General features: G+C 54.5%; 2 protein-coding genes across 2 annotated transcripts; one reads left to right on the forward strand and one right to left on the reverse strand.

The window, feature by feature from the left end:
• The first annotated feature begins 5,447 nt into the window (after positions 1-5,447).
• On the forward strand, positions 5,448-9,466 carry MYL2 (myosin light chain 2). The gene is made up of 7 exons (XM_004176424.6): positions 5,448-5,666; positions 6,537-6,626; positions 7,221-7,296; positions 8,109-8,213; positions 8,883-8,958; positions 9,046-9,094; positions 9,215-9,466. Exons 1-7 carry the CDS (start codon positions 5,664-5,666, stop codon positions 9,311-9,313), a joined length of 498 nt encoding a protein of 165 aa, XP_004176472.1. The 5' UTR covers positions 5,448-5,663; the 3' UTR covers positions 9,314-9,466.
• Positions 9,467-10,029: 563 nt separating this feature from the next.
• On the reverse strand, positions 10,030-17,267 carry CCDC63 (coiled-coil domain containing 63). Its single transcript, XM_041719418.2, has 11 exons — positions 17,076-17,267; positions 16,293-16,447; positions 15,689-15,878; positions 14,474-14,593; positions 13,823-14,004; positions 13,179-13,360; positions 12,292-12,500; positions 11,835-11,909; positions 11,232-11,403; positions 10,403-10,594; positions 10,030-10,214 (listed from the first exon to the last, which is right to left on the reverse strand). Exons 1-11 carry the CDS (start codon positions 17,079-17,081, stop codon positions 10,030-10,032), a joined length of 1,668 nt encoding a protein of 555 aa, XP_041575352.2. The 5' UTR covers positions 17,082-17,267.
• Between the last annotated feature and the right edge of the window lie 2,234 nt (positions 17,268-19,501).

Here is a 19,501-nt window from a genome sequence, read left to right on the forward strand (position 1 = left end):
GACGGAGAGCTGCGGGGTGGCACAAACCAGCCGTGTCCCCTGTGTCCCCTTGGGTGCTGCCCCATGGCCCTGGAGCACCCTGGGGAGAGCAGGGGGACCCCAGTGCTGCCACCCCCCCTCCACAGAGGGCTCACCCACCCCGGGGAGTGCTGCGAGGCGCAGGTTAATAAATCAGTTTGTCTCCAGCCCCGTTTGCTTTGTGTGCCTGACAATAGCCCGTTGTAAATGGCAGCCCCTTGCCTCCTCTCTGAAAGGCTTTTAATTAAAATATGGAAGGGACTTTTCTGTGTACTTTAAAAAAAAAAAAAAAAAGAAAAAAAAATGGATTTCAGCACACTCCCATTCCAGGCATTAATTTATTCCTGCCTGTTTGTGATCCACGTAACTCCTTTGTGCAGTGATCTGGCCCCTTTAGGCAGCTGAGGGATGATGCTGGCAGCGAGAGCTGTGGTGGTGAACCAGTCTGGTGGTGACCCAGTGCTGACTGGGAGCTTGCTCAGTCACCTTGTGCCAGGGATGGGCAGAGGGACCCCAGGAGCCTGGCATGGGACAGCCCGTGCAGGGATGTGTGAGGAGCTCCAATGCAGCTGCAGCCCTGAGCACCTCCCCCGTGGACACCCCAGCAGCTGCTGCAGATCTGTCCCCATCCCGTGCAGGGGAAGGCAGTGCAGCCCCTGTCCCCCAGCAGGTTTGGTCCTGGGGTCCCAGAAGCCCTGGCAGAGGTGCTGCTGCCCTCCCTGTGCCCCCACTGCTGGTGTTTTATCTCCTCCAGTGGGAAAAGCCAGGGCCACCCCAGGGCTCTTTGCCAGCTCAGGGATGCAGGATTTTCCACAGCAGTGAGGTGCAAGTGAGGTCCCTTCCCACCCAAACCCTTCGCTGGATCTGTGGCAGCGCAGAACCCCATTACCACAGGTGGTGGAGCTTCATGGCCATGGCGCCTCTCCCTGCAGCCCTTCTTCCCTCTCCCTTCACTCTCCCCTCTGCTTCTTTCTCTCCTGCTGCTCTCCCTGCCCTCTCCCCCATCCCTTTCCCCCATCCCTTTTCCTCGATCCATTTCCCCCATCCTTTTCCTCACGTCCATTTCCCCTATCCCTTTTCCCCCAAACCCTTTTCCCCCAAACCCTTTTCCCCCAAACCCTTTTCCCCCAAACCCTTTTCGCCCAAACTATTTTCCCATCCCTTCCCCAATCCCTTTCCCCAAACCCTTTCCCCGTCCCTTTCCCCATCCCTTTTCCCCAGTCCTTTTCCCCAATTCCTTTCCCCCATCCCTTTCCCCAACCCCTTTTCCCCCATCCCTTTTCCCATCTCTTTTCCCCAATCCCTTTTCCCCCAATTCCTTTTCCCCAATCCCTTTTCCCCCCATCCCTTTTCCCAATCCCTTTCCCCAATCCCTTTTCCCATCCCTTCTCCCCAATCCCTTTCCCCATCCCCTTTTCCCAATCCCTTTTCCCCAATCCCTTTTCCCAATCCCTTTTCCCATTCCCTTTTCCCATCCCTTTCCTCTCCCCCTCCCGCCGGGACCGGGCAGCGCCCGCTACAACGTCGCCACCTGGTGGCCACAACGGGAACTGCAGCGCGTCCCCGCGGGCCGGGTCGGGGGACACGGGGGGGACACGGGGGGACACGAGGGGGACACGGGGGGACATGGGGGGACATGGGGGGGACACGGGGGGGATACGGGGGGGACACGGGGGGACATGGTGAGGGGACGCAAAGGGACAAGAAGGCGCAGGAGCTCAGGGTGAGGCACCTCGGGGGTTGACAGCCCCCCTTGGCTCCCCGCGGTGCCTGCGGGACATCGCTGAGCCCTGCCCGGCCTCAGCTCTCGCTGCCCCCCGGCTGCCCCAGGATGTGCGGGGAGGATGCCCGAGCTCCTCCACCGGCCGCCTTCCCACGCACATTTCCCCTACAATTAGCACATGCTCTTTAATTAATTTTCCTCTTTTATTTCTTCGCCCAAATTATCTCAGCCCCGGCGCCGCTGGCGTGCTCACGGCGGATAACGCTGCTATTTCTGGCTTTCCTGTCAATGCTGCGGCTCTGGAAGGCAGGACAGCCACCTCCCCCCGGGGTCGCATCCTGTCCTCGGTGTAGGGCACAACCCCGGACAGAGCTCAGGAATTGTCCGTCCTTGTCCCCGTCCTCAGCCAGTCTGTCAGGCAGGTGCCAGCTCGTCCCCAAATTCCTGCGCTGGGCAAACCCTCCCGGCCATAACCACTGTGCTGTAACTTTCTAAGGGAAAACAGATCTGAGTCAGGCAAAGCTGTGGCATCAAATCCGTCTGGAATAATCTGCTACACATGGAAACCTCCTGAAGACCAAGGGGAGAGGGGTAAAACCCCCTGAAATCTCCCGAGGATGCTGCCAGCAGCAAGGAGCTGTGGGGGAGTGTGGTGGGCAAGGGAAGGATGTCCCCAAAACCTCATCTGCTCCACTGCTGACTTCTCGCTGAGGTGCAGGGGTGTGACAGAGGGCACAGAAAGCAGCTGTGGCAGAGATGAATTTCAGCCACCAGCCAGCACCAGGGCCCGTGGGTCACCCCCACATCCCCCAGTTCGAGCATCAGAGATTGGGTGAGCACCTCTGGCAGCTTCCAACTGCAGCTCCCAGCAGGAATCTGTCTTTCTACCCTTAATATGCTTCCCCCCTTTAAAATAATCATTACCAATAAACAAATATAGCAGCCAGTTGTATATAAGCATCAAATTAAGCAGGTACATGCATTTGTTATATTTGATATAGCCTTGTTAACTGGAAATTCCCAGGTTTGGAATATGTATTGATTTCAGCAAACATATATTACTTTACTGTAAGTACCCACAGCCATTGTAGTTAATATACAACAGTTTAATTTAAAATGCATTAGTTTAATAAAAATGCATAAAACAGAAGGGAATTGCATTAGCTTCAATAAAAAAGAATTCAATTTCATAAATATTATCCAGTGTTAAAATGCATTGATTTCCTGGGAAAATGTATTGGTCAGAGGTAATTTACATTGGTTTGGATGGGAACGTCCAGGAGTGTATACATATGTATTAGTTTAGTCAAATGTGTCTGATCACAGAAAAAAATACCAGCTGGAGCAAAGGACATTCATAAGGACCAGGCAGCAGCACGAGGTGGCTCTGGAGCATCCCGGCTCTCTGAGGGGCTGTGCCTGGGGCTGGACACCCCCAGGTGGGTTTTGGGGGGTCTCAGGCTCGGGGGTACCGGGGTGCTGCCGGGATTTCGGGACACGGAGCCGTTATCAGCCCGGGCAGGCCTGGCTGGGGCTGCTCTCGCTCAGGCAGAGCACGCGCCCGGCACGGAGCAGGGGTTAATCAAATCCTTTTGACTCCATTTTTTATCGAGCTCAAGAGGGGCTGGCCTATTAATTAGAAAGGCTTTTTCATGTAAAACACAGGCTCTTCTGCAGATAAGAAGGGACGATGCTTGATTTTGCCGTGGCACAGATCCGCGTGTTATTCCTTGACATCCATTCACAGGCTGCAGCCACTTCCCACAGCTCTTTTGTTCACTACAGGGCTCCAGAGGCAGGTTTGTGCATACAGACATATTTAAAGCGCTCAGGTTTTCCTGGGGGCCAACAAGCCCCCCAATATCCGCAGGAGGAGAAGGATGTGATGTGCCTGGAGGCGCTTCCATCTGCAGGCTGGAGCAGGATCCTCAGGGGAGAGCAGGATCTGGCCCGTGCAGCACAGAGGATTTCAGCTGACAGCAGAAGTCAGCAGTGGAGCAGATGCAACGTCTTCCAAATCCCAGCAGAAACCCTGGCAGCCATCTGCACCCCATGCCCATCCCGAATTTCTGTGCCACCCTCTGCACCCCCAACCCTTCAAAGCCCACCATCTCACCCCAACCACAACCCCGGCAGCACCAGGGGTTTCTTCCAGGCTGGGCGGGCAAAAAATGGTTTTTCCTGAAAAAAATACCATTCTGGGAGATGTCCACAGCTCCAGGGTTTCCTCTCGTGCTGTCAGCTGTGCCCCAGCACAGACAGAGCCCAGGAGGCGCCGGTGGCTCCACGGCCAGTCCTGGGAAACCACCACACATCACTTCCCCGATGCTTATGGATTTTTCCTTAATGCCACAAATTAAGGTAATTGGGCTCGGCTGGACGATGAATCCAGCCGAACTTGGCAGGATGAGGGACCGAGATTGATCCCTCTCATCCCCGGCTGTGCCCGGGGCTGGTCCTGGCCCCAGCTCTGCCCCCGCAGCTCTTTCTCCTGCCCTTTTTGCTCACTCAGACCTCAAAATATCCTGAAATCCCTTCCCTGAGCTGCAGCTCCATCCAGACGAGATGGTCATTCCCATCAGGAGCTTTTCTCCTCCACAGTCACTTTTCCCTAGACACTTCCCCACCGAAATCTCCTGAAATTGCCGACTGGAATCCCCCCCCGTGATGCCAACCTCGCTGGCACAGCCTTGGAGTGCCAGGGATTAAACACGATATTTGTGACCTCCGGGAGAACAAGGGCAGCGTCTGGGCAGAGCCCGGAGTTCCAGGGATCTGGTTTCACAATCCCTTTTGTTCCCAGCCTTGTCCCAGCCCTCCCTGCTCGCCCACCACCCTCCTCGGCATGCGGAGGGGACAATTCCGGGCAGCGAGGCCACCAACCGGGCCATGGCCATGCCAGGCTGATGGGCATCCGTGGGACTGGCATTCCCACTCCAGCATGCCCCTCAATCCTCCTCCAGCCTCTCCCGGGCAAGGCGAGAGGGAGGGGGGGATAAAATGAACAGGATGAAGAGAAAAGGGTCCCGCCGGCCACAAGTTCTGCTCCACAAGCACAGCAGACATGGGAGAGGTTTTGTGGGATTGCTGCCCGTGGGTTCCTCGGTTCTTGCTGCAGAATTCTGAGCCAGATCCGGGCAGTGTGAGCACCATCCCTGCAGGATGTGTCCCCGGGACGGAGCCCGGAATGGGGAGAGTTAAATGTGCGTGTCCCACAGCGACCAGAGCGAGCAAATGTTTGGCCTCAGTGGGTGACAGGTGCCCCAGTGGGGGTGACACATGAGAGAAGAGCTCTTGGTGCCTGCCCGGCTCTGCGGCAGCTCAGCATCCCCCTCAGCCCCGTGCAGCGCTCCGGGATGGGGCTGCACATCCCGGGATGTCCCTTCTGGGCCACAGGTTGGGGACCAGGCAGCTCCTCCTGCTCCTGGAGCATCCCAAGGGAGGAACCCACGGGCAGGGAACCGCAGAGGGGCTCCCAGAGAAGCACCGAGGAGAAACATCCACGTCCTGCTGTTTGGGGGGTCCCCTGTGGCCAACTCCTCCCTGCGTGTCCCAGCGGAGGGGACGAGCCCGGCGCCAGCCCGAGTGACAAAGGCAGGTGACAAAGGATTGTTCCCGAGCAGCCCCGGGTCAGCAGCCCCGGGGTGGGAGCCCGGAGCTTCAGTTAACCTTGAAACCCTCCCGGGCTCACATGTCACGTCAGCCGGTGACAACAACAAGCTGCTATTCCAGATTAGAGAGAGAGGGACGGAGAAAGGCACAGACAACAGGGTTGGGGGCGGCCAAATTACCTATTACAGCCAAAAGTGGGCATGGGGCTATTTTTAACCCCGAGGGGGGTGTATTTATTGTTCCAGCCGGGGGGAGTGAGGGAGTGCCTCTGGGACATCCCTCACAGTGACACCGGCAGCTGAGCGAAGCCATGGTGAGTTCTGAGAGCCCAGAGCTCCAGCAGGAAGAGATAAAATTCGTTTGATTTTTCACCAGAATAGCTTTAATGGGCAGGGTACAAAGGAGGCTACAAGGAGTTGAGGGCCAAGGGTCTTGTCTGCCTTGGAAAGGGGGTGAGAAAACTGGGGAGCATCTGGGTGGACCAGCAGCATCTCACAAGGAGCAGAGAGGTGTCTCCCATGCTAGCAGAGCTTTTGAATGAATGCAGATGGTTTTAGGGTCCGAATGCTATTTTTTATTTTCCCCTTCCTTCATGCAGTGAGAGGAAGGGCCATTTTGTGCCCCAAAATCCTCCTCCATGAGGGGAAATGGCTGCAGGAGCAGGCACTGGAATGAGGGATAATGGGCTGGGTGGGACAGGGAGGGGCTCTTCAGTCCTCTTTAAAACACACATTGACCCATTTCTGGTTGTTTCAAGCCTCAGTGCAGGGGGAGGCAGATTTTTAATTAAGCCATGTTTTAATATCTGCACAGCAGGGTAAAGAAGCACTGACTGATCACAGCCCTCGTGTGCAACCTCAGCAGTGCTCCCAAAACCAGGGTTCCAACAGGGGTCTCTCACCCCAGAGCTGACCCTTTTATCTGCCAGTGGGACAAGTGATTTCACTCCTCATCTTTCCTTGGACCTATTTGGCTAAATTCAGCAGGAGCTGACATTTTAGCAGGAATCTTAATGCCCCTCAGTATCCCAGAGCTGCAGAGAGAAACTACCAAACCCCCAGGCAAGAGAGCCTCAGCCCAGAGCTCCCATGAAGGAGTCACAAGTAAGAACAGGGCACTTCCATGTTTTATTTCACCCCATAAAAAGCCAGTGAGCTAATGGTACATACCTGGACTCCTGCAGGCACCCAAGAAAGCCAAGAAGAGGATTGAAGGTGCTAATTCCAATGTCTTCTCCATGTTCGAGCAGGCCCAGATCCAGGAATTCAAGGAGGTAGGTGGGTTTGGTGGGAAGGACAGAGGGTCTTTGAGGTGATGTGACCTTCAGTTCTTCCCTTGGTGCTCTCAAGTGACAGCTGGGTCACACCAGGAGGCAGCAGGCGTGGTTTTGGGTTGTTTTATTTTAAAAGTGAGAATAACAGCTCAGTGACACCGTTAAATCCGGCGTTGCCTCCAAGCTGCCGAGGAGCCCGATTCCCTCAGAGGATCCGGCACATCCCAGGGAGCTGGAGCACATCTCCCAGCACGGGAGGCATGTGGTCCTGTGCAGATCCCAGTTCCTGGGATAACTGGCCCCAGTTGGAGGAGATGGCTCAGGCTGGCCCCTCTGCCTGGTGGCATACTGGGGTGAGAGAGATTTGGCCAAGGAAAGGGTTTGTACAGCTTTGGGGTTTGGGTTGCCATCGCCCTAGGGCGCAGGACTGTGTGGGATTAGGGTGAGTGAGACCCCCAGAGCCCATCCTGGAAGGGTTCAAAATGCCCTTATCCAATCCAAGCTGAAGGGAGGAGGAGAAAGGTGCTGAAGCCTTTGCAAAAGCTGACAATTCTCCCTTTCCCTGTGCTTCCTGCCCTGCTCCTGTGCTTCCAGGCATTCACCATCATGGATCAGAACCGGGATGGCTTCATCGACAAGGCAGATCTGAGAGACACCTTTGCTGCCCTGGGTAAGCTCAGCTTTAGCAGCCTCCCCTCCCCAGTTTTGCCAACATCAGACCTGTTAATTGAGAAACAAGGCGAGGTGGGGCATTTAACCAAGCCCCTCTCATTCACCGGATCTCCCATTTTGCCAAAAACCTCCTGATCCAAACCCAAGGCTGTCAGCCTGGGAGATCCCTCACAGGTAGCCTGGAGCAGCTCCCACAGCTGGTTTATCCCCTTGGCACTGGAGCTGGATTACACAGCCAAACACTCCCTGCCTTTTCCATGCTTAGAAGCACCTGGCTGTGCCCATCCCATGGCATCCCGGGGTGTGAGGGCATTAAGGGGCTTTAGGGGATTTGTGGGAGGCTGTGACACTGCGAGCTTGGCTCTGCCATCAGAGGTCAGCATGAATCAGCACTGGAGCTCCAAGGACAACCCAGCCTCGGGAAAAAGGATGGAGGTGTTCAATCCTGTTTGCTTGTGGTGCTGGGGGACAGGGAGAACCCCAGTGCTGGTGGTTTTGGCCCAAAACACATTTCAAGGAAGGCTAAAAGAGCCTGATCCATGGGCCAGTGAGGGAAGGAAGCAGCACAGCTCAGTCCTTTGCATCCTTCTTTTCTGTGATCCCGGAGCCTGAGAAGCCAGAGCTGGAGGGGATTCTCTCACCTCACTCCTGCCACCTCCATTCCTTGTCAGAGTTGGCTCCCCAGAAGTGTGCTATTTCCCTCCAGTGGGGGAAAAACCCCCAGGGAAGGGTTCTGTGGTGTGCATTTTTATCCCTCAACATGCAGAGCAGGACTTGGATCCACGACTGACCCATAGCTGCTCTCCCCAGGGCGCCTGAATGTGAAGAACGAGGAGATCGATGAGATGATAAAGGAGGCACCGGGCCCCATCAACTTCACCGTGTTCCTCACCATGTTTGGGGAGAAGCTCAAGGGTGAGAGGGCACCTGGGGAGCTGGGAGTGGTCAGTGGCATTCCTATGCCCCAAAATTCCTGCTGATTTGCAATACCAACCATCCCTAGGTCCAGAGATCCAGATCGTATCCCATGTCTCCCCAAACTGTTGGGGGGGTATCTGATGGTCTCTGTGCCTCAGTTTCCCCAGCTGCTTACAAACCCCAAATGGCTGTGCTGCTGCTGCTGTCCCATGGGAGGAAGGGACAGCTCTTGCAGCACCTCTGAGCCTGCTGAGTGCCAGCAGTGGCCTCCCTGGCTAGAGCCAGACTTTGACCAACCATCCCATCTGTCTGTACCCTGAATCACGTACTTAACCCAAGGAATGCAGCCTCCTGCCGGTCTCCAAGAGGCTGCAGGGCCCCAAGGGCTGTGCCTGGAGCTCTATAAATACGCTCCAAAGATTAGATAAATGCCAGATGCCGCAGCGGTGGCGACACCGCCTGCTCTGCGCTCACACCGCGACCCTACGGCTGCTCCTCTGCATGCCACCAACTTCACTCCAGCCTCCAGCTGCAGGGTCAGCATTCCTGCAGGGACCCCGCTTTCCAGTCTGCCCCCCATTTTGTCCCCGAGGCTGGGAGAAGCAGGAGGCTGCAGTTGGCTTCCTACTTTACCGCCTCAAATGGCCACGGCTTTGTCACCCGCAGGTGCAGACCCGGAGGAGACAATCCTGAATGCATTCAAGGTGTTTGATCCAGAGGGGAAAGGCCTGAAATCTGCCTAGTGAGTGCAGGGGTACCTGGGGCAGGGAGTGCTGGGGGTGTCCCCATCAGGACCTGCCCAGTGCACACTGTGCCCTCTCCTTTGCAGCATCAAAGAAATGCTGATGACGCAGGGGGAGAGGTTTTCCCAGGAAGAGGTATGATCTCCTTCCCAGCCTCTGCCTGCCTCCCTCCACCCCAACAGACCCCATCCCTCCTCCAAGCCCTGGTCCCAAACACCTCCCATGCCACTTTTTGTCACTTCTTTTCCCTGGCAGATCGATCAGATGTTCGCTGCCTTCCCTCCGGACATGTCTGGCAACCTGGACTACAAGAACCTGGTCCATGTCATTACTCACGGGGAAGAGAAGGACTAGCCCAGGCTCCGGGCTGGGGCTGCCACTGCAAGATCACCTCTCCCTAAGTCACACGGGGGTTCCCTTTCCTCTTCCCCTGGAGAGGCATGTGCCTGGGAATTTGGCACAGGAATGGCGTTCACATTAAACAGCCTTTTGGCAAGAGGAAATCCAGCTGCTGGTGTGAGCAGTGCTTGGGCTTGTGTGGTGTGCCTGTGCCCCGTGGCAGCCCTCAGATCCTTCCAGACCCTGCTGGCCTCAGCACCCCAGACCTGCTGCACGTGAACCTCACATGTCCTCGAGCCCCTCTGCCCCCCACTGCCACTCCCAGCCCCAAACCAGCCTGTTCCACGCTGGGCTGTGCCTGTTTCAGAGGGTCCTCACTGAGCTCAGATTTCCTTTAGGCAGCAGAGAGTTGTCAGCTTCTGCCAGCTTAGCAGGGAACACCCCATGAGCACACTCATCCCCCCCTGCAGCCCTCGGGCACAGCGCAGGATTGGCACCGTGGTGCCCATCTCTGGCTGTGGGGAGTGCCACAGGTTGTGTGACAGGGATGTCACCCTGTGGTAGAGCAGCTGATCCCACCCCTGCTGCAGGTGCTGTCAGCAGTGGGTGAAGCCATGCCAAAATATCACCTGGTGAGGCTCTGAAGCCTGTGAAAGGTGTCGGGCTCCTTCCAGAGAAAGAAGATGGAATGATGTGCAGGATGCAGAAGCTCAAGAAATGAAACTGCTTCTTTAATTGCCTGGTGGGCTCTTGGCCCCTGATGGGCTCCCGGTCCCTGATGGGCTCCTGGCCCCTGATGCACTCTGTGATGTGAATCTCCTCCTCCTCTTGCCCAAGCTGGAGGGTCTGGCCAGCTCCTCCTCCTGCCTCTGGAGAACGAGCTGACGCAGCTGAGCCCGGCCCAGCAGCTCTTCTGCTGCCAAAGAGAATGGCCATCCCATAATACACAGTTTTTCAGGCCTCATACCCCCCGGTAGGGCAGGACAGGCTGGAGGGGATGGACTGAGAAGGACATGGGGCAGCAAGTCTTGGCCAGGCAGCCATGGGGGATTGAGGAGCGGCTGCTGCCCAGCCCTGGCCCCTCTCTCCCTGCTCCCTGCTCACCGGTTTTGGGGTCAGTGGTCTCCAGGTCTGGGGGGGGTGGGCAGAGCTTGTCCCGGTCCATGGTCCAGAGGAGGTTGGAGGTTCCCTGGAGGGGGCTGATGAAGGCCTGGGCGCGCTGGGTGCGATCGATGGACGTGTAGCGCAGCAAGGACTGCCTCAGCAGGAGCTCCTTGATCCTGTTCTCCACGGGACCTGGGTGGGAAGGAGCGGTGTCCCACAGTGTCCCTGCCCCAGGACCCTGCCCAGAGCAGGGGAGCCACTGGCTTCCCTGCCCCAGGGTCAGGGGGCCAAGGCTGGGTCATGGAATCATAAAATCACAGAGTCGTTAATGTTGGAACAGACCTCCAAAATCACCAAGTCCAACTTCATACTGAATATCCCCTGCCTGTTAAAGCACAACAAAGTGCCACATCCACTTTATTTTTGGAACACTTCAAGGGTGGTGATTCAACCACTTCCCTGGGAAGCCAGTTCCAGTGCTTGATCACTATTTCAGTGAAGAAATTCTTCCTGGTATCCAACCCGAACCTCCGCTCATGCAATTCCCCTTGGCTTCTTGCTGGCTGCCTGAGAGGAGAGGCTGACCCCCATTGCACTTCAGCACCCAGAGCCACAGTGAGGGTTTGGGATGTTTATACACACTGGGATGTTTATACATCCAAATTAGCTCCTAAATTTGCAGGGAATTTGGCATTGCAAATTTGCCTTGGGGCACACATGACTGATGGGACAGGGGAAAACAAAAGCTCAGTTTAAACACAGTGCAAGCAGGTGGTGGACAGGACTTCTCAGAGCATGGGGCACAGGAAGATGGGCAGCCCTGACCTACCAAAACCTGGCACCAAGCTCTCTCCAAGAGGCTTCACTATCGTTGTAGTGTCACAGTCCATGTCCTTCAAGAGGGTCTCCATGTGAGATTGGATCTGTCCTAGGAGTTTGCTGCTCTCCTTGAATTTGTTCTCATACTTGTTGGCTTCCTCGGTGGTCTCTGTCATTTTTGCCTAGCAGCAAGGGTCTTTGTGTCACAGAGGTGTCACCCCAGCCCCTTGCTGATCCCACCACCCCAATGCTGCCGAGTTTCAGTCTGGAGACAGAATCACAGGACTCCAGGATGGGTCATGTTGGAAGGGACCACAGTGGGTGGTCTGGTCCAACCTCTACTTTGGGTCATCCCAGAGCACAGAGCACAGGATTGTGTCCAGACAGTTCTTGAATATCCCCAGCTGTCCATGCTGGACAGGGCTGGCAGGAACCCCACAGCCACTCTCTCACCATGCACTGGGAGCTGCCAAAACCTTTGCAGGGCTCTTTTCTGCCCACACCTCTCCATCCACTGGCCAGAGCAGCATTTACAGGACCAGACTCCCTGGGACAGGTGCTGGGACAGACAGGGATATGCTGCTTTTCCAGAGGGAATCCAGGGCCACCATACCTCCAGCTCCTGCAGGATGTGAGTCCGGGCTTTCCCTGCCTGTTGTTGCTGCGCTCTGATGGCTTTCATGTCACCCTGTGGGAACACCAGCACAGTGGGTACCCATGGAATCCTGCCTGACCTGCCAGACAGAGGCTGGGGACAGCCCAGGGAGCAGGGACACCTCCAGGACAACCCCACTTCCCTCTCCAGGCAGCCCCACGCTGCTCGGGGAAGCTCCCCGGGACCCTGCAGGATTTTTGCTGGGTACACGGTGGCAGCATTGAGACGCGTTTAGCTCCGAGAAGGCAGCGGAGTTGTGGTTTTGGCTGCTCCTTTGCATCCCCCTAATCCCACCTGTGAGGCTGGAGCCAGGCTCTGGGGTGGGCAGTGATGTCAGACACTCGGGAGAGGACAAACCCACACTGACCTAAAATCACTGCCTGGAAAGGGGACACACCAAGAGCCAGGAACAGACCTGGATCTCCCGGCTCCTCTGCCTGAGACCCTCGTTCCTGACGTTCAGCCTAATGGCATAGCCAAAGAGGATGAAGAATCTCCTGTCCTTTTCAAGGAAGTCCTCCAAGAAATCATCGATGTCTCCGTCCGACAGCTCCAGCAGACGCTTGTAGGCCACCTCATAGCTCTCCTTTTGGCTCCTTTTGGCCCTCTCAGCTGCCTCAAAGGCTGAGAAAGAGACAGAGAGCCGTGGTTGCCCTTTGCAGAGCCTTCCCTGCAGCACTGTGGGGTTTGGTGCAGGGCTGGGGCAGGAGGGAGCAGGGCTGGAGGGGCACAGGGTGCCTCTTCCACCAGGAAACCGAGCAGGGATGTCCTGGGAATGGAGCAAACACCATGGGATCCCCTCCACAGAGGATAGAATGATTAGATTAAATTAAAGGTTAGGAAGAAATTCTTCCCTGTGAGGGTGATGAGGCCCTGGCACAGGGTGCCCAGAGAAGCTGTGGCTGCCCCACCCCTGGAAGTGTCCAAGGCCAGGCTGGACAGGGTTTGGAGCAGCCTGGGACAGTGAAAGGTGTCCCTGCCCTTTGAAGAGGGTGGAACTGGATGAGTTTTAAGACTCCTTTCCAGCCCAGCCTGTTCTGTGGTTCTGTGGTAAAAGGAGCCGTGGTTGCACACAGGAGCAGCTCCCTGTCCCAAGGGCACCCCCAAGACACTCAGTCTCACTCAATTATCACTGTTCAGCCTTTTTGCTTGTAGGGTGATGGTTGGGTGGGGGAGGTTGTGGGCAGGGCAGGCATCCTGCCTTTGGGGTGCAGTTCTATAAACCACCATGAGCAGCCCAGCCCCATTAACACTGCAGACTTCAGGTTTGTGACCCCAGTCCCACAAATTCTCCTCTGATACCTTCTCTCTCTTTGGCCTGTTCCTTCAATGCAGAGAAATCTGCACATTTGCTGAGGAAGAAGTTTTTCAGCCTGGTCTCCCGGTGAAGGGCACACTTCCTCTCCAGCAGCCTGATGTTGTACTGGATGGTTTCTCTGTAGCGCACGTCCCGAATGTCCGAGATCCGCCCCAGATCCTCCATCCTGCACACGGAGAGCAGCCCTCACACCTTGTGCTGCTCTCTATTCCTGGCCTCTCCCAGGAAGGCCAGACCTGGCAAAGCCCCTGTGATGCTGTGCCCATTCCCAGCTCTCATCTGGATGGAGTGAAGTTAGTCCAGAGGGAATTCACAGCCACTAACACAGCTTTTAGTGGGGTTTTGTACTTGGGCATAGTGCCCAGCTCAGGTGAGACTCAGAAAAAATAGACTCCTCCATGGGGCAGTTCATGCCATCCAAAAAACCATCTGGGATAGATGGAATAAAACACCCTGCAGGCACCAGCCTCCCCACACTGACCAGGCACCCAGCCCTTAGCACCCAGCCCTAGATGGGAGTGGTGAATCCTCTCTCTGAAGCCTCTGTTGGTCTCCCTGTTTGAATACTCATCACTGGCATCACCCATCAGCCCCAAGTTTTGCCCAGAGGGCTGACAAGGCCACGTACCACTGCTCGTAGTCTTCTGTGGCTTGCTCGATAGCAGCGTTCAGCAATTTGTTCTGCTGAACCAGACTTTTTTCCAGCTTGCAGTAGTTGTTGTCATAAATGGCTTTCTGGATCTGCAGGCTGGCAGTCTCTTCTCGGAGCCTGCTGTTTCGGGTCATGGTGGTGTTGTAGCGGACAGTGACCTGGGGAGAACAAAGCAAAAGCTGTGGGGACTGGTAGGGGACTGGGGGGCTCAGGTTGCTGCTTAAAGACCTTGACCAGGGCAGGGTCAAACACAGCCCAAGAGATCTGAAGCTGGCCCTGCACTGTCCTCCTCCCTGAGAGAGAAAAGGCAACAGAAAACCAGGTTGACCACAACAGAGACCTGGAGCTGGCTTTGTCCAGGCAAGGTGGCTCCAGTTTGATCACAAAGCAGGTGCAGACCTTCAGGCCTCTTGGCACAGCACAAGTGCTGCATTTGGGTCACCAAGCCTGAAGGAGCCTTTGAGATATTCTGGGAATGATCAGGCCAGGGGAACGAACCAGGTGCTTGATGCAGCTTGTGTAAACCAAATACATTTTCACCACTGTGCTCTGTCCTGACCAGAAAGGTCCCAGGCCCCTGTGTGACCCCACACATGTTCTCCAAAAGTCTCCAAAACATTTCCTTACATGACTCAGACGTATCTCCAGTAATTCAATCTTCTTCTGCAGGTGTTTTTGGCTCTTTGCTTCCAGCATCCTCCAGGTTGTGTCTCTTTGCTTCACTGTCTTTTTTTCCAGCTCTACAACCTGCACACACACACAGAGGGAAAAACCAGGATGTGTAATCTCTACCCCTACATTCTGGACTTTTGTCAGGACACAGAGCCAAAGAAAATCCACTCTGCTGATCTGAGCTACAGAAACCATGTCACTAACGAGCTTGCAGTTATAGGAGCAGCTTTAATCCCAAAGGATCCCATCCTGCACACACAGAAACATGAACTGTAACTGGGAATGGAGTTTTTTTGTGTCACGAAGGAAGTGCAGCTGTTTTTGGAGGGAACTCCAGCAGGTGCTGAACATGGCACAGCAGCACTCTGTAGAGTGGAAGAGGCAATGAGGACGGGGCTTTGGTAGAGGTATTGTGCTGGCCAGGCAGGGATCTGTGCAGCCCTCCCTGGGAATGAGTGGAGGAAAACTTCTGCCAGAAGAGGGGAGCTTCCAGAGGAAATAAATCCATGGAAGAGTGAAGCAGTTGGAGAACATCGAAGCGCGGGGCAGGTGGGGGAGGGATGACTCAGGCAAGCCAGAGTTTTCATCCTGACAGAAAACTAACTCTGCTGGGAAAGCTCTGAAGCACCTCCAGCAATGGCAAACTATCCAAACACATTCCCTGGAGGCCTGCTTGGACAGCTGGCTCTGAGAACAATGCTGAAGGGAACTGTGACTTCCATAGCCCACGTTTCCCTTGGCTTCCCACCCCATTCCTGCCCAAATCCAACCAGGATGTCCTCAGGAGAAGGGATTGGACATCCCACAGATGCTGCTGTTCCTGTATTTGCCACACCTCAGACAACACAGTTCCAGTTTTATCTCTTTTTCAGGAGAATAAAAAAGTGAAGGAGAGGGATGTTTGTGGCCCCAGGCTGTGTGTGCCATCACACAGGGGTGCAGGGACCAGTGGGACAAGGTTGAGAGTCCAACCTCACTTTTCCAGTCAGTGCTGCTGACTTGAATGGGAGCCTGGCTCTATCCATTTGTCATTGTCATGTATCACTTGCCAGGAGGAATATTCCAAGGCCTGAATTAAATGTGTTTTACATTGAGGAGTTTCAGCCACAGGTGTCACTCTGTGACTCTGCCCTGCTGTGCTCAGACAGGGAACAGTCCAGATGCTCTCACCTGCTTGGCCAGGTCAGCTAACTGAGCTTTTCTTTCTTTGATCAGGGCATCATTCTGCATTCTGGTCTGCAAAAGGCTTTGGACCTTCATACGATTTCTGTTTTCCAGTATCACGCTGCTTGGTGAATACATCTGGCTCAGCATTAATGTCACATGTCTGTGTTCTTGCTTCAGATCATCTATTGCTTTTCTGTAAAAATGGAACAACAAATGACATTTAGCACATCCCATCTGCCAGGGCAGGTCCTTACCCCTCCCCATCTCTGCTCTGTGGTCCCCAGATCTCTTTATAAAAAAGAGGGAGCAACATTTTATATCTGCAGATGTGATAGAACAAGAGGGAATGGATTTAAGCCAAAAGAAGAGAATTGAGATCAGATGTTAGGAAGAAATTCTTTACTCAGAGAGTGCTGAGGCCCTGGCACAGGTTGCCCAGAGAAGCTGTGGCTGTCCCATCCCTGGAGGTTTCTAAGTCCAGACTGGACAGGGCTTGGAACAACCTGGGAGAGTGGAAGGTGTCCCTGCTTGTGGGATTCTATAAATCTGTGATTTTGGCATGGAGGAACTTCCCAAGCTCCAGGCAGCCAAGCAGAGCTGTACTCACTCCTGAGCCTGCATTTGCCGCCAGATAGCGTCATCGAAGAATTTCCTCTTGTACGATTCATGATGAAAATGGGTCTGCAGCTGCCTGATCTCCACTTTAGCCCTTCTTTCCCTCTCATCTTCAGGGAGCTCCAGGTCTGCTGAGGCTTTTCTCCTCTGCACAGACAAGGGAGGGTTTGGTCAGTCGAGCAAGCACAGCCAGCAGAGGCAGCAGCAGAGCAGCCCCAGCTCCTCCCTGGCACCTGAGACATCCATCACCACCCAAAACACACAGTGCTGGCTGAGCTGGAGCCAGCACCTCAATTCCAGGACAGGGAGAGACCTCCACCAGTGAAGAGGACAGGTGATGGCAGGTTGTCACCTCTTTTATCACCCAGCACAGCAGCGAGGATGTGAGTCAGAAGCAGAGTCATTGCTGCTGGGGACAGGGGTGAGCCCAGCTGGCTGCCCAGGAGTGCTCCTGTCCCTGACCATCAGAAGGTGACTTCAAGCTGAGAAACTGCCCAGCAGGCAAGAACTGAAGGCAGTTAGCCCCACCACTACCTGAGTATGTCAGCTGACTCCAATTCCCCAGCACTGCCTCTCCCAACACCCAAATCTCAGTCCAGGGACTCATTCCTGGCACAGCAGGGCAGCAGAAGCAGCCCCACTGCTACCCAGCACCTTGCTGGCAGGAGCAAACCTGGATCCCACTGCTGGATTTGTATTTCCATGGGTAAGATCCCCACAGCAGATCTTTCATACTCCCTGTGAAGTTCACATTCAGTTTGTCCTTCTATTTTACCTTCATTTTCCCTGTCTAACTCTGCTGGTTGCTCTGTAGACACCTTGAGAAGGGAACAAGTGAAACTCTGCAGGCACAGGATTGCTTTCCAAGGGAAGAAATGAAACAGGAGTAATGGGGTGGCTGCGTCCTCCTGCCCATCCCTCAGCACCCACTCGCGTGTTTGGCACATGAGGAAACCATCACAGATGGCTGCGAGAGGAATAAAAGGAGAGCATTTCTGGTGATGTCATCGTGAAATTATCGAGTTTCATAAGTAGGGGAAGAACAGATGGTTTGAGCTATTCCACCCCATTCAGTACCTGGGTTTCCATAGAAATTCCAGCGAGGCCAGTCCCCCTAACCCTGTGCCTGCAGAACACCTGGATTCAGCCCCCCTTGTCCCACTGATGCCAGGAGGGCACTAGAGTGGGCCCTACATCCCTTACCCCCAGAGCTAGTCCCCAGTGACCAACCACACTGCAGTCCCTTGGGTCCCCCTGTGTCCCCTGAGACTGCTTGGCCCCACACAAGGCTGTTCCTCTCCAGCCAGGAGACAGAACCACGGTGGCAGTCAGGGATTCCCAAAGATTCACCCCTATTTCCAGCAGGAAGCTCAGGAGAGGGGAGAACCTACAAGGGAACTGGTTCCAGTTCCATCCTGCACTGCCCCAGGTTCCATGGTTGCCACGGCAGCATCACCACAATGGAGTGAGGATGGTGCTCCATGATGGATCAAGCAAGGAGTTGTTGGGACCCTAAATTACATGGGCCAAAGGGGTTTCTGTGCCCCAAAACCAGCCCTGAAGCACATGCTCCAGCACCTCCCTGGCTGTGTGTCCACAGCAAGGAGAAACCCTCATATGAAATTGAGCCACAACCTGGCATTCAAACAGGAGCAGCCAGGGGTTCACCATCCCCAGCAGTGCTTCAGGATTAGGTTTGCTGCTCCCTCCCCATCTTGATCCCAGCTCTGCATCCAGATTTTTTGGCCTTCCAGCCTGGTTTTTATCTTGTTTATTCATAAAGAGACCATCACCACCTCACTGCCATCGCTGCTGGCATCCAGAGCAGCAACATCTGGCGCTGCCAAACTGGGGAAGGACCCTGGGGATGGGGACCTGCTAGGTGGCTGATAAGGGGACAGATTGAGGCTTCATGCTCAATTCTCTCCTTTCCATGCAGGGAAGCACACAGGAGCTGTGGACTGAGTCATAAGAGCCATGATAATCCTCTCCCTGTAAGCTGGAGCGTGTGGCCAGCTCCTTCCCAGGGACTGAGGGAACGCTGAGATCCCTGGAGGGCAGGAGCTGTGTTTTGTAGCCCTGGAGATGCTTACTCAGCTGTGGGCTGAAGGGGAGTAGAGCAGAGCTGAAGGTGAGCAAAGGGCAGCCTGTCCCAGTTTGCAGGGCTGCAGCCAGTTCAAAGCCACGAGCAAAATCCCCGAGCAGAGCGTCGGCACCTCCCCGTTATCCCGGAGACTTTGATGAGCTAACAGCTCAACCACCAAGTTCCAGCCTAATTCCCAGCCAGCCAGGCTCTGAGGAGGCATTTAATTGGAAATCATATTCATGGCAGAAAGAGGAATGTGGTGTTTGATAAGAAAAATCACAACTGAGGGCAGAGCCTGAGGATCCCACCAGGGCTGGGGGAAGCTCCCAGAGCTTTTCATGCTGTTCCTGCATGAGCACAGCTCCGTGGGATAATGACAACAACTTCTCCAGGGTGAGTTGTCACTCAGTCCCAGTGGCCCTGGCTGTGCTATAGGGCACATCCCTTCTTCTCACCCTCAGCAGAAACAGGGCCAAACCCTCAGTTCCCAAGAAAAGTAGAGGTGCAGGGGTGAACATTATTTTTCCAGACACAATGCTACCCAAAATCATGTTTTTCCTTGGCTTGGACTAATTCAGCCTCAAAAATACAGCCCATATTGTCTGTCCTTTTTGTTTTCTTCTCCATGGACCAATTCTCAATTGTCTAGCAATGAACAAGTCAGTAAATTAAACTATTCAGGAGGGCTCTGATTTGGTAGAGTCTGTGTCTGTCTCCCTCATTGCAGAAACACTGATTTGACTAAACAGGACTTTTTTCACCCAAACAATGCTTGACTGTCACACTTGCTCTCAGTAAGGGTGACTTCATTGTCTGGACCTTTCAGCAGAAGAGTATTTGAAGCAGGATGAGATTGTCCATAACATTTGAATCCAAAAAGCTTCTGGGAGAAACAGAAGAAAAGTGACTTTCTATGCAATTTTCAACTTAACCAATCTTGCCTGATTTAACAAGTACATTTAGCATTGATTGACATGCAGAAATTATTCCTTCAGCAGCAGATCTGGGGACTAATTAAAACTCATTGTACTATATTAAGGGATGAATTCTGATCTGTGCAAGCAGTGTAAACTTTTCCTGATTCCAGCAATGATTTTCCTGTTTCACTGGGTCCA

The sequence above is a fragment of the Taeniopygia guttata genome, chromosome 15 (genome assembly GCF_048771995.1).
Source record: "Taeniopygia guttata chromosome 15, bTaeGut7.mat, whole genome shotgun sequence".
Lineage (NCBI taxonomy): Eukaryota > Metazoa > Chordata > Aves > Passeriformes > Estrildidae > Taeniopygia > Taeniopygia guttata.

Bases quoted from the DNA above. Each gene is read 5' to 3' on its own strand.
- MYL2 (XM_004176424.6), top strand. The intron at 7,297-8,108 runs GTAAGCTCAGCT...TGCTCTCCCCAG, and splicing joins AGACACCTTTGCTGCCCTGG to GGCGCCTGAATGTGAAGAAC. The intron at 8,214-8,882 runs GTGAGAGGGCAC...TGTCACCCGCAG, and splicing joins GTTTGGGGAGAAGCTCAAGG to GTGCAGACCCGGAGGAGACA.
- CCDC63 (XM_041719418.2), bottom strand. The intron at 12,501-13,178 runs GTATCAGAGGAG...TCTCTTTCTCAG, and splicing joins ACAGGCCAAAGAGAGAGAAG to CCTTTGAGGCAGCTGAGAGG. The intron at 11,910-12,291 runs GTCTGTTCCTGG...GTGTTCCCACAG, and splicing joins AGAGGAGCCGGGAGATCCAG to GGTGACATGAAAGCCATCAG.